General features: G+C 40.7%; 1 protein-coding gene across 1 annotated transcript in view; it reads left to right on the forward strand.

Moving 5' to 3' along the window:
• The first annotated feature begins 644 nt into the window (after positions 1–644).
• b4galt5 (UDP-Gal:betaGlcNAc beta 1,4- galactosyltransferase, polypeptide 5) overlaps positions 645–13,178 on the forward strand; it is a 32,024-nt gene continuing 19,490 nt past the window's right edge. The window contains exon 1 of the mRNA XM_069140700.1: positions 645–1,250. Coding sequence (XP_068996801.1) covers positions 1,145–1,250 — 106 coding nt within the window. The 5' untranslated portion in view covers positions 645–1,144. The remainder of the gene's footprint in view (positions 1,251–13,178) is intronic.

Raw genomic sequence — 13,178 nt, forward strand, 5'->3', positions numbered from 1 at the left:
AGAAATAAATGCCTGTAAAATAAAAAAAAATAAAAAAAAAATTAAATATATCAATATTAATATTTTTCTGAATATGAGAAAATATATAATCTGTAAATCTTGATTTTTATTCGTGTGTGTGTGCTCATTTACATACTGTATCCTGTAGAGCCCGGATAGATATACTTAACCTTTTCACATTGATTTTTAAATGTAAAAAAAAAAATAAAAAAAAAAAAATATATTTGGTACACTTTATGAAAATTATGCGTCAAATAGGCGAAAACAACCCACCGATAAGTATGCTACAAAAACGCCGAGTTTTTGTTTAAACAGTTTTTTTTTTAATGGTTAATGGTTGTAGTTGCAACAGAGATTATCATAATAAAAAAAAATAAAAAAATAAAAAATAAATAAAAAAAACATTGTATGGCTTTCTTTACTGAAATATTGCTAAATTAGCCACCAGCAGTTAATTTGGCGCTAGGATTAATCGTTAATTAGACCTAGATTAGGTCGGATTACTGATAAACTACTGTTATGACCACGTCGCGACGGTTATCGAAGCTGCGAACGTTATTCGAATTGTTGGTCGCTAGGTTACGTGGTTTTAACGTTATGCACGTTTTTTGGGGGGAAGTTAACGCCCACTTTAGGTGTCGCTCGTGTTTTTTGCGGAGGGACAGCTCCATTCATAGGGCTGGGCAGGCAGGCGGCAGGCGGCAGGCAAGCAGGCAGGCAGGCAGGCAGGCAGGAGAAGCGCAGGGGGAGCGGCAAAACACCATCAGCGACGTACAGCGGAACCCAAATGATGGTCTCTCACTGACAATACCAGGCCAGGTTTTTACCGCGCTGTCATCGTCAGCCGTTTCGACACCGGACATACGCTCTACTAAAACCAAAGCATCCCCTCAGGAATGGAAATTGAGTGGACTGGCTGAAAGCTGGAGGTCCCATCCTATTCTCGACCTGCCGCGGAAATAGACTGACTTCCTCGTCGCCTACTCCTGGCTCACTGCTGCCGCAGACCGACCACTCCATTCGGCTCATTTAACCCAGACTGTTCGCGGACTACTAGCTCAGGCATCTGGACACATCGGAACTGGTCTGTCGTCGTTGTAGATAACGCAAAAACGTGCCTGTGTGTGCTTTTGCTGCCTGTATAATGCCGACACATTTGCGGTTCCGGAGAAGGTCATTCCTTGGGCTATTATTCCTTTTTTCACTGTCCACCTCGGCATTGTATTTCATCTACTCCGCCCCCGGAATCGGTAAGTCAAATCAAATCGGTGGTCTTTATTTTGAATTCTCAGACGAATGGATGAAATGAGGCTGTTTGTGCGGGGCTGTTAGGTCATGTGTGACAGCTCGGCTGAGAAGAGATGGGGCCATGCGCCTCTGCTCAGCTTTTGATCTCTCCCAATCGACGATGAGACTCATTTGGATGCTGGAGCTCAATCCTATAATATCCACGTACCTGTCCATGATAATAACAGTTATACTGATGAGCATGGCCATTATTATAATGATGATGATGATGATGTTAGTAGGCCTAAGAGCTATGATTATAATGCTGGTAAAAAAATGTGGTATTTTGGCCATGATTTGGGGTACATTGTTGGCCTTCACTGACAGTGAAGTGTACTCGTGTGTTTCACAAGTCTTACACTGACTAAAGGGAACCTTATGAGCCATGGTTTCACTGCCCTAAACAGCATTTGTGATGTTAACATAGATATCACTTACAAACAAGTCATTCCTTACATCATTTGCTGCCTGTAAGTCACATGCAGTTGTGTAATATCACATGTCCTAAATCCCTCCTATCATTAATTAATTAATGTGCTTCATCATCTTCTCCCTTCTCTTGTTCTTGTCAGTCTTTGTCTCTCTCATTGAAAGTGTGGACATGCGTGTCACCTCAGTCTTCTTTAGTATCTCTTACATCTTTTTTTTCCGGTGGCCTTCTAGCTTAGGCCATAGCCCATTAATTTTTATCATCGTTGATATATAGGGCCAATCATGCAAGCTGTTGTGTTCGTTATCACCCATGTGATGCCCAAACATAATGTCCTTAGTGTAGCTAATTGAATAAAGCTTATCTTGATGCATAGTGGTTGTAAAAGTGGAACTTTTGTCTGGCCCCGTCCTTGACTCTGATCTGGTTGAACTTTTCACTAACTGGATTAAGGAACACTGATGAACGTGACAATAATCAGCAACATGATTGACTATTTTCTTCCATTTTGGGAACCAAGAAGGAGAAGTTTACAAGGAAATGTTTTTCTTATGAAACACAAGGTACAGTTAGAATATGGCGCCTGGAACTTTTTTCCTGTTTGCTGTGACCATTGGTTGGATATCCTCTTGTACTTGCTGCACATGCTCATTGAGGTTGGTCTTTCGTGAAACATTGTCAAACAATCCATACACAGAGGGCACAAATCATCAATCTCAGTCAAAACACTGGACAGACCATTGTCCAGCTGAAAGAAGAGCAGATTTAAAACGTAAAAATGTACTGTTCTTGCTAAAAAAAAAAAAAAAAATAGCGAGAACAGTAAAGACTTTGCACAACTAAATTACGAGTCTGTTATTGTTGGCATGAGGAGTGACTAATGAGTGAAATAGAGGTCATGTCATACATGTGTAGCCTTTCTAAAACATCAGAGGGAAACTGCTCCTTCTTACTCATCAAAATGAGTATTGATCCAGCCACACTTTTTGTCAGCTGTGGACAACTTAATCAATAATTGAATCAATTCTCATATGGAGGGCACATTACTGACAGGAATAGCCTGTGTAAGTCCCATTGACAGAAAGCAATTATTACTCTAAATGTGAAACAAATAAACAAGAAAATCATTGAGTTGCTGAGATAAAAATAATACTTCATCCAGTTGTTCACTATTCTTCCAGCTCAAGTATCGATGCCGCCTGAGAGCCGCACTTGGCCGTTTTGGTGTTAATACTGGGTGTTGACTATTGTAGGGCTGTAATGGCCACATGGCTTACTGGGGGTTAGTTTAGAAACATAACAAAGACCAGCAGATCCAGTCCATCAATTATAGATGGTAACCAGGAACTAGGCAGCTTTTTCTGCTGTTACTAAAAGCTGTTTAATCTTTCACAGTAGGGCTGAAAAAAGGAAGTCATTTAGGGGTGTGGGGAAAACGAAATGGAGCCAATTTTTTTTCATCGTCCTCAGTATCATGGACCTATTTGAAATGAGTTCATGATACTGAGAGGTTTGAAAGATAAATCAAGCTTCAGACACAAAATACTATTTTGTGTTGTGAATGCTTTGGAAGTTTGGAGAATTGTGTTGGTTGATCAGCTACTTTTAATTCTCTATCGTACTGCTGGAACATCATCCACATTGTAATCTGTGCCACTACCAGGAATTAACCTCAACCAATCTGCTCTATCTCTTCAAGAGCAGGGGAGCGCAAAGTTCAGAGTGGGCTTCAGAGATACCACTGGATCCTTCACGACATTTCACGATAATTATGCCACATTTTCCACAAATGATAATAATAGTCTAGAAAGATCATTCTAGTTTCCTATTATTTTCTTCCAGCATTTAATGTAAGTTGTATACGTCAGCAACAAAATCCTGTAACATGAGGCGATACACCAGATCACATGGGTAGTTTTGGCTGTACATGTGTTAAATATGTTATTGTTAGCATGTGCATTTGCTGAAAGTGATCATATGGGTGGGGGCACTGAAGAAAATTAGCAGTATAATTCAGCAGTATAATAGTAAAATGGAAAAGGCTAAGAGGTGGAGGAGGGGGGAACGGTGAGGGAAAGGATGAAAGAGATGAGCCGAGCTCCTTTCCGTCTGCTGGTTTGCACATTGGGGAACCCATCCAGAACACCTGAACAGGGCTTCCTATGATACCCAGGTGGCTTCAGAGTAGATTGCCCCAGTTTCACCGCTTAGTCCATCTCTCTCTCTCTCTCTCTCTCTCTCTCTCTCTCTCTCTCTCTCTCTCTCTCTCTCTCTGTCTCTCGTCCAGTTTCTCAATCTCCATGTACTCGTATGCACTGACACCGCAGCCTCTATGACGCCCCTGAGCATGGATGCTGACTGATGCAGGCCAGGGATGCAGGGCACAGCTGGGCCTGATTGCAGCAGTTTATTTAATTAAAACATGAGAGGATCCCACTGGAGCAAGTGCTAGGGAAGACGCAGCCTCTATTTATAGATTTGAACACAGATATACACACACACACACACACACACACCTCCACATCCAGGGAGAGCGAAGAAAACAAGAAACCAGGTGCTTCTCTTTTGTCTCTAGAGACCAAGTTCATCCCCCTGTCTCAGTGGCTGTGTGTGGGTGTGTATCTGTCTGTAGTACTGGGCATATCTTACCGTTTACTTGATTCATTTCTAGGTGTGGCCTACTGATGGTGCAAAGTCTCTCCAGTGTTTTTCCAAGTTCCTTCACAGCAAGTGTAGCAATGAAGATACATAGATAGCCAGTTCCGTAGAAACCCAGCAGGTTATTACAGTAGTATTAAAAAACACAAACATGAGATGAAAAACCACAGAGACAGAGTTGTCATCTTGACTCGAGATGAAACAATATCACTTGCAAACAGCAGTATAGACATTGTTTTGATATGCTCAGTAATTGTTTGTTTGCTTTTGAAGCAGCTTGACAGTATCTTTACAGCTCCTCTTCCATCGCCTTCACACCTAACCATGCCTCATCTACTTGTCATCCTCACCTAAGAACCATGGTGACAGCAGAGAAGGCCGTTAAGTACATGACTCAGAAACATCCACTGAGAAATAATTGTAGATCTGCAGGTGTTGTGGCTTGAGGCAGGTCTGCTTTACCAGTAACTAAAATACAATATGATACACATACTTTCAATGTTCAGACTTTTGAGAATGTGTAAATACAGAGTGATAAGCAGCCTCTACAGTCTTTTGCGTTTTGCTTCAAACGGTAAAATATACTTGTTAATTATTAGATATGGGACAAATAGTTTATAATGAAGTCTATCCGGATATACTGTAGTCTCTTGCAATACAGTATCAATACCTGTGCCTGTATAGCAGTGTGTTCTCTTGTGATAGTGAGGCAGAGGTATAGCCTTCATTGGCTAAATTCTTTGGCTTTCCTTGGCAGCTTTCTTTAAAATTCTGTATAACATAGAGTATTTATTAATGCAGTGCCACATCCTTTGAAAAGTGGGGGCATTTTGTTTTATTTGTTGAGTTACAAAGACATTTCAATGTATTCTACTTTCTTGTAATATGTCACCAATTGCAGAATCTGCCTTTATAGTCATACTGTCATTATTATGGGCAACTAAACAGTGTACTGTCATCATGTCATGGCTTTATCTGTACCGTCTGGTCCTATTGTATGAGTTTTCCATTCAAACTTTGTATAATGTAGTTTGATAATTGAATGTTTAATGCTCTCTCACTCTTCCCACCTTGTCCTATGGGATTAATTTGTAGAGATATAGCAGAAACACCGTGGCTTGATTTGTGCTTGGCCTTGTTCCCTGACATCACTTATAGCAGAGATCTCAGAGCTATCATGCTGCTTCTCTCCCCAGTGCATATCTGAGAAAGCTGTTTTTCCAGAGCAGTTATTACATTTCCTCTGGTCGCACCCACAAGGCTGCAAGAGTGTTCACATAGATGATGCTCTATTCACTTCTGTGTCGATTTGTTTGTGCAGCCACTTCCTGCAAAGCCAACTTTCCAACGTAACAATGACCTGCCTTACCTCAGGGAAATTTGAATCCTAATTTGGGTAAAGTATTATAGTTGAGGTGAGGAGGCATTAAAGAAGAGAGAAACTTGTGAAGTCAGACGGTTTCTGACAAGTGCTGTAAACGGAAATAAAAAAGTCTCCTTGAAGCCAACCATAATGGAGATTAGCATGTGTTTGTGACAACGGAATTTAGATGCCCACCTGTTGCTCTGACCAGCTTAATGGGGGGGGTAACTCGTTAACTTTGTTGAGGAGGAGGATAAGGTGTTTACTGCACATAAAGCTTTTATACGTTCCAGATAGATTAGTTAAGTTTGCACATTTAATGAATGGATAATAGTTCTCTACTTTTTACACAACTATAGGACTTTAATTCCAAATCACTCCAAGCTGTAGTTAAACTGCCTCTCTTAAATCTTGTAAAGTCGGTGCCCTTCGCAAGTTTATAGGCATCAAAAGTGATAGCATTGTTGGTGGGAACCATGGAGCCAACACAGCACCACTTGCTTTGGTAATAGTGGTGTCTGTCTTTGTGTACTGCAGTGGCGAGTGAGTGTTTGTATTTATGTGCAAGTAAGTAGAGATGTGTCTATGGTAATAGGTATGCCCATTTATGCTTGGGCATACGGCTACCCTGCAGATGTGTTGCTTGTGTTAAAGCCTGAGATTCTCTGACACTCCTAAAGCCATCCATCTCTGGGCCTAAAGGCGAGTGAGTACGACCCTCACACCTCCCACCGTCCTACTGCTGCTTAATTGATCCATCCATTCAGCTCAATTCAACCAGCCTCCTCAGGCTAATTTCCAGAGGCGAGGAATAGCCAGGGTGAAATATTAACTTTGTTCCAAGCTGCCTACGATAGATTTTGTTGTGAATAGACAAGAATAAGATTAAGAAGTTATGCAGCTTTAACTTTTGTAATGTTGTTCAGCTATTTAAAATGTTAACATCAGTGATTGATTAATAATGAATATAAATCTGTCGAAAATCAATCAATCAATCAAAAGTAAATATATAGAAAGTTCTGGGCCGAGTAGTTCAGCCACTGAAATTTCTCTGGCTTTACCACTTAAGATCTAGCATTTGACATTTGCACTGCGGTTGCTATGGTTCCCTGAGGACTTCTTCCCATCCAGGACTGACTCCTTTTATTGTCAGGGCAACCAAAAAAACATGCCATCCTTGTTCCCATAATGATCTGGGTGACAACAAATCCCCAGGGATACAGTCCCGCCATTTGGGACGGCGGCACATATCTTTGTCTGGGACATTTGTACACTAAAATTCTGACCTCTCAGGAACAGCCATTACAACTAGTATACATACTTTTAAGTAATGCAAGATCTGTTCAAACAGCACTTTTGTTATTTTTGCTTCCATCTAGATATTTTTTACTTGTGTAAATCGGCCTGCTGAGATGGTCTGTTACGTCCCTGCATTGTAAATGCATGCACACAGGCCAAAGACATGTGACTATAAATACTTTAGTATTAGTTAAACATCAATAGAGTGGGAGTTCATTGCACCTTGAGAGTCAGTCAGAGCCATGAGCAGTCCTCTTAAAGCCTCCCATTGACCACATGAAACTCCACTTGCTATCCCACATCAGACACATGCATGCACACACACACACACACACACACACACACACACACACACACACACACACACACACACACACACACACACACACACCTACCTCTAAAGTACACTCCAAATAGGGTTTGTGCAGGAACACTGAGCGCCACCCTGAAAGGGCTTGGATTGCATAACTGTTTTGATTTTGACACTGCAAAACTTAAAGCATTCTTCCCTGTATTGTTGCTGCAGACAAGAGACACTAATTGTTTCCCTTTTTCTGTACACCTGGCTGATATAGGAAACCACTTTATCCAGTATTTTTGAGACCGTTTATATTTGTGGATAAATAAATAAATTCCCATTGCCATCAGCAAGAAACAAGAGAATACTTTGATCTAAATTGTAATAACATACCATGGACAGTTGCATTGAACAAATGGTTTAAACATGTTGATGTTGATTCATTGTAATATTTATTTGGGTATAATCAAGTAGGCATCGGGTGTACATCTTCACCTGCCTCATGATTTGATTCATTTATGATTCATCTGTCAATGATTCAATGCATCTCCATGTAGTTTAGAGGGGGAGAGTGTAACCCAAGTTATTTTCTATAGGAACAATTTACAGATGCCCCCTAAATGCCTCATATGCAAACTATCCATGGATGGTGTCCTCCAACAACTCATATGCACACCGTGTACTGAAAATATGGCCACTGCATCGCTAGTCTCCACTCAGCTAATGCAGCACTCACATCTCAGACAGATGTGTGGTTAAAAATTAGTTTGAAGGGAGGATGAAAATGTGACTAAATGTAAAATTTTGCTCAGTTGAATCTGAGTGATTTCATCTACCTGGGCAGTTCTTGGTCTACCGGGACAGATTGCCAAAGAGCCAATGTATGGGAAATTTGTTTTTGGGACTATGATTTAGTGTGATTATATTCTGTCGTAGTCGCTTGTTCAAAGTAAATAGATTTGCATTCCAGTTGTATGTCAGAATAGAGCTTCCTGGGTTTATAGAGTCATAAAATCACAAGCAGCTGTGGAATTACTTAAAAGATTACCCTCCATGAATTTGTGTGTCGGTGGATATTTCATGTCACACCTAGCTTGGTTTGACACATCTAATATATTTATTTATTGCTCTGATTCACACTTTCAATGACATCCACTCCCACGTGGAAGAAAAAGTATTCATGTCCCAATGTTTGACAAAGGTGTGTGTTTCACATGCTTTCCTGCATTATTTTTTGGACAGTCAACCACAGACATTCTCTCTCAATCTGTTAAAGGTTAAATGGTACAATCTTGTGACCTTACTTCACGAGTTCCAGTAAAGTGCTAACTCTTGGGTGTGGATATATAGAAAGTTTTGTGCAGTTAGTCCACTTCCCGTAGTACACTATGTTGCAGTAGTTTCATAGATTTCAAAAGATGTCATGATCACGTTGTGTATTGGAGCTACCCAGATTACATCACTGTAAAATCCTGTTCCTGTTGTTGTAATTGTAGTCTGCTTCAGGCATGTGAAGACATAGCAAGCATAGCTGATCCTGAGGTGATCCCTATAGTAATCATACACTTAGTCGTGTACTGTTGTCTATAAGATGATCCCTATCCAGTCCTGGTAGTCTGGATATTTGACCACTGACAGATGGTGGAGCTGTGTGTTGTCGAGGTGAGGGCGTGAAGGTGTACCAGTGCTCAGATGGAGAGCTGCGAGTCACTTCAGAGGCCGACTGAGGGTCTTGTGTTGACACTCTAATCATTTATGTAACCTAATCATCCTGAGGAGAATCCCAGTCTTTGTTGACCTGGTCTGAGCTCCCCTTTGTTATTGAGACGGTTACCGTGGTTACTTTGGTCACATGTTTGAGGGCAGTCAAACTATAACTTGTGAGGAGCCGGTGTATAACAGCGATGTTGCCAGTGAGGTATAATCCAAACACACACAGTGTTGATGATGGGTGGAGTACTGCTGATGTTAGAAGATCATTACTGTGAGGACAGCACTGGTTTATACTTTGCCCACAATAAGTGTTTACTGCAAGCAAGTATACGCTATCTCATCTTTACTTCTGAATAGGCACAGGAAAACTGTTGTTTTCCATGCAGACTTTTGCATGTCTTCCATTATCTGGTTAAATTGCACTATAAACTCCTTTTGAAGCAGTTTTTGATCACCCTTAAATAAGGTAATATTTCTTAGTAGCACAGCAATAGACCCCTGGAAACTAGCCAGGCCCATCCTTAAAAAGTAGTTCAACACCTTGCCCACAGCCAAGTATTGTATTTACTAAAGGTAAGGGGTAAAAAAATTATCCTGCTAAGTTAGTCATATTGCAATAGTGAAAAAAGAATGTTGTTTTCAAACAATCTGAAATACCAAGACCTTACAATTGCCACAGTATAACTGAATTACTGTGCAGGTAACGTTTTCTAGGTAGGTAGGTATTTACTTTATTAATCCCTGAGGGGAAATTTTTTTTCTACTTTCACACTTTCTATAGTGTTACCATGATATTGGTTTCATTTTTAATGTTGATTGTGACCTTTAGAAAGGTATGTGCATGAGTAAATGAATACAAATTTGTATCTGCATTTGCTTCCATAATTTCTAAAGGTGCTAAAAACAAATCTAAGGTTGTGCAATATGTAAAGAAATGGTTCACATTTTCTCTGCCTTGAAGCAATTTGATTCCCCTATAATCATTGAAACAGTTACTGGTTGCTGTAATTGCTCTTCCGGTTCAAACTGATAGTGGAGACAACCCCCTCTGAATACAATTTTAACATGAGCAACAAAATCTGTGAACTTCATCACCTGCAAAAAAACATTCTTAATATCAGTAAAAGGTAACATGAAGCTTTAGTCTGACGTGGACAAATCAAGTGAGGATCTTTCACAGTTACTGTCTTTTTAGTATTAAAATTATTCTTCCTGGACAGCCTTTCTTTGTCGGGCCACAATGGAGTAGCACAAAGAGGTAATTCCCAACTCAAAACACTATGAACTAAAAAAAAAAAAAAAAAAAAAAAAAAAAAAAAAATGATTTTGCCTATCTCAATTTGCTGAAGCTTTATATTAGCTCCAGTTGAACCTTTTTAATATATTTTGGCATCGCAAAAAGGTTTTGGATGTTGTCCTCCTGTGTCATTGGAATCCCAAGGAGTCTTTTCAGTGTGTAAATGAGGATTGATTATAGTGATAGCCAACTCTTTGGCTCTCTCATCTCAATAAACTTTAAAAAAGATGAGCCCATCCTTTGTGGTAAAACACAGTTTTCCACACAGTGGCAAAACACTGAAGTTTTTGTAATATATTTGATCCACTGTCTGTGTGAACGCAACCTAAGTGACACTGTGGCTATCCCAAAGCTGCCCACTATCACCTGACTGATTCTCAGGTATCCAGATCAGCAGCTTCGGTTGGCCATGGCAGCAAATACAAGAATCAGCACAGACAAAACCTCTGTTGGAGCTTTAGTATAAGGCTCCTCTAATAAAACCTTAGGGGAGCAACTTAGTTGATTAACAAAGCGGAGCTGTGGCAACAGCTGATTTACAGCCACAGTGCTGTATGATATTAGCGCAAGTTCAATGAGTACTAATTACCACAACCTTTTTTGTTCTTCAGTGCGGCCACTAAGATTAATGGTAAAGTAACCAGATGAGTGCTAAGATTCTTATAATTGTCTCACTAGGAGAGATCATTGTAGCAGGTGTGTGCTACCGGGGTTCCTCCTGGACACAGATGACTCGCTGAGTCACACCGTTCGTGTATAAATGCTTTTTATTCACCCCTGACCCCACACCAATGTCTCTGTGCCGACGCTCTCCTGCCCTGCCGCCGAGCGTCCATCCCGTCTCTGGCCTCGCCTCGCCTCTCCAGGTCCTGCTCACTTATATAGGAGAGACAAAATCATCCTGATTTAGTTCAGCTGGGACCCTTATCCTTCTCCTGGCCCCGTTCCCTGAGCCACTCCCCTCCCACTCTCTACCCCCTGCAGCTGAGCTAACCACACCCCGCCACCACAATAATCTTCCTGTTTCCAGTGTTCCTCTACTGCATTATACATATATACTGGTTCATCTCAAAGTCAACCACTGTGCATTAAAACCCGCCATCAACTCTATTCTTGTGTACAGCAAATTTTATTCAACTGAGAACAGCCTCTCCTAAACCTGTTTTTTTACAAGTACGGAATCAGTGTCATTATATGGATTCTTGTTGACAGAAATGAATTGCTTTCTTGGTCAATATGAAATTAATTAATCAATTTAGTACCACTTTGAGTTGTTTACATAACATTGAAACAAAAACAAAAAAAAGCATCCCCTTGAAATATTAAGTGCATCAGCCGGAGCTACTAAGCCTGAGCAATTTCCTAATGTTTTCTAATGAATACACACACAAATATCTCATACATGCAGAATAATATACTATAGTATAGTCATTTACTTCACAGTTTATGCTTTAGTTAAACAGATTTTCATTTTGCATTGATGAGATTGGTCAGATTTTAGAATAGTGTCTGAAAGGGATTTAAGGTGTTTACTCAAACCACAGTGCCATGCGCAATTTATGTATTTCCCAGAATATCTCAAGCTTTTAGGTGCGAGGTTCTATATGTCCTTGCTGAGAGTTAAATCTGGAAATCCATAGGGAAGGCCATGTGTGTTTTTTCTGCGTCTTGCTCCACTGTACGTATGTAGCTACTGTGGCAGTGTGGCATACTCGCTGCCTGCTCTGGCCCATTTGTTCAGTCAACAGGAGTATAACCTCCAGCTGTGGAGAGACCTCGTCTTTCTGCTGGGGGGAATAGGAAAATAGACCAAGCAGGAGAAAATAGGCTCTGTGTGTGTGTGTGTGTGTGTGTGTGTGTGTGTGTGTGTGTGTGTGTGTGTGTGTGTGTGTGTGTGTGTGTGTGTGTGTGTGTAACGGGCACGGGAGGGTTCTTATGTAGTTATAAGTTATTGTGTACCTGTGTGTATGTCCTCTTTACACCACGGACACTGGGCCACTGCAATAACACAAGAATGTTCTGTACCGCTGCCAAATATAAAAGCCGGCGGAAAACGGCAGAGGGGCGCGACGGCAGTGCTGCAGGATTGAACCAGTACTGTGCTGCCCCGGTCCTACCAACATCACAGTTGTCTTGTTAACTGTAATTCCCATGAACTCATGGGGAAAGATTTGTGCAATACAATTACTAGTTATGGTTACAAGTAGCATGTGTAACTGGTTTTAGCAAGTCTCGACACGAACAAATTCACCAAGAAACTCTTGATGTGTTGAAATCCGAGATTGCGAAAGGAGAAGTTGGGGAAGGATGCCACAGGCTGTGTGGGTAGATGTATTCTTAGGAAAGAGAAAGGTATAGAGGACAGATTGCGGGAAGAGACTAAAATTAATATTGAGCTGATTGAATGACCTGCTGTTTAGTTGTATTCGGCCAGAGCTGCTCATAGGTGGTGATACCTGCAGTTTTGGGCCTTCTACTGCACTAGTTAAAGAAAATGCAGTCATATGGGCATGGAGAGTAGCAGTCCAGCACAGGCAGAAAAAGCAGGGGAGATGAAAGATTGCAAAATGTTATCACCACCACCTGCAGGCTGGTTTATTACAGAAGCCAAGGTCTAAAAGTTATATCCTCATTGTTCCTCATTAGCATTCTTGTATGCACACATGTCTGTCTGCTTTGACAAATTTGAATGCTTAAAATTTGAATTTTTATTTCATAGTTTCCTCCAGCAGCTGGTGATAATGCCAAAGGAAAACCTGAAAGCTATGACCTTCTTTGTTTTTACATTTTTCACCAAGGCCACCAAGGTCTACTGTTGTGCTGCTAAGAATAC

The sequence above is a fragment of the Embiotoca jacksoni genome, unplaced genomic scaffold, assembly GCF_022577435.1.
Source record: "Embiotoca jacksoni isolate LCO1_2020_lvr unplaced genomic scaffold, fEmbJac1.0.p SCAF_9, whole genome shotgun sequence".
Classification (NCBI taxonomy): Eukaryota; Metazoa; Chordata; class Actinopteri; family Embiotocidae; genus Embiotoca; species Embiotoca jacksoni.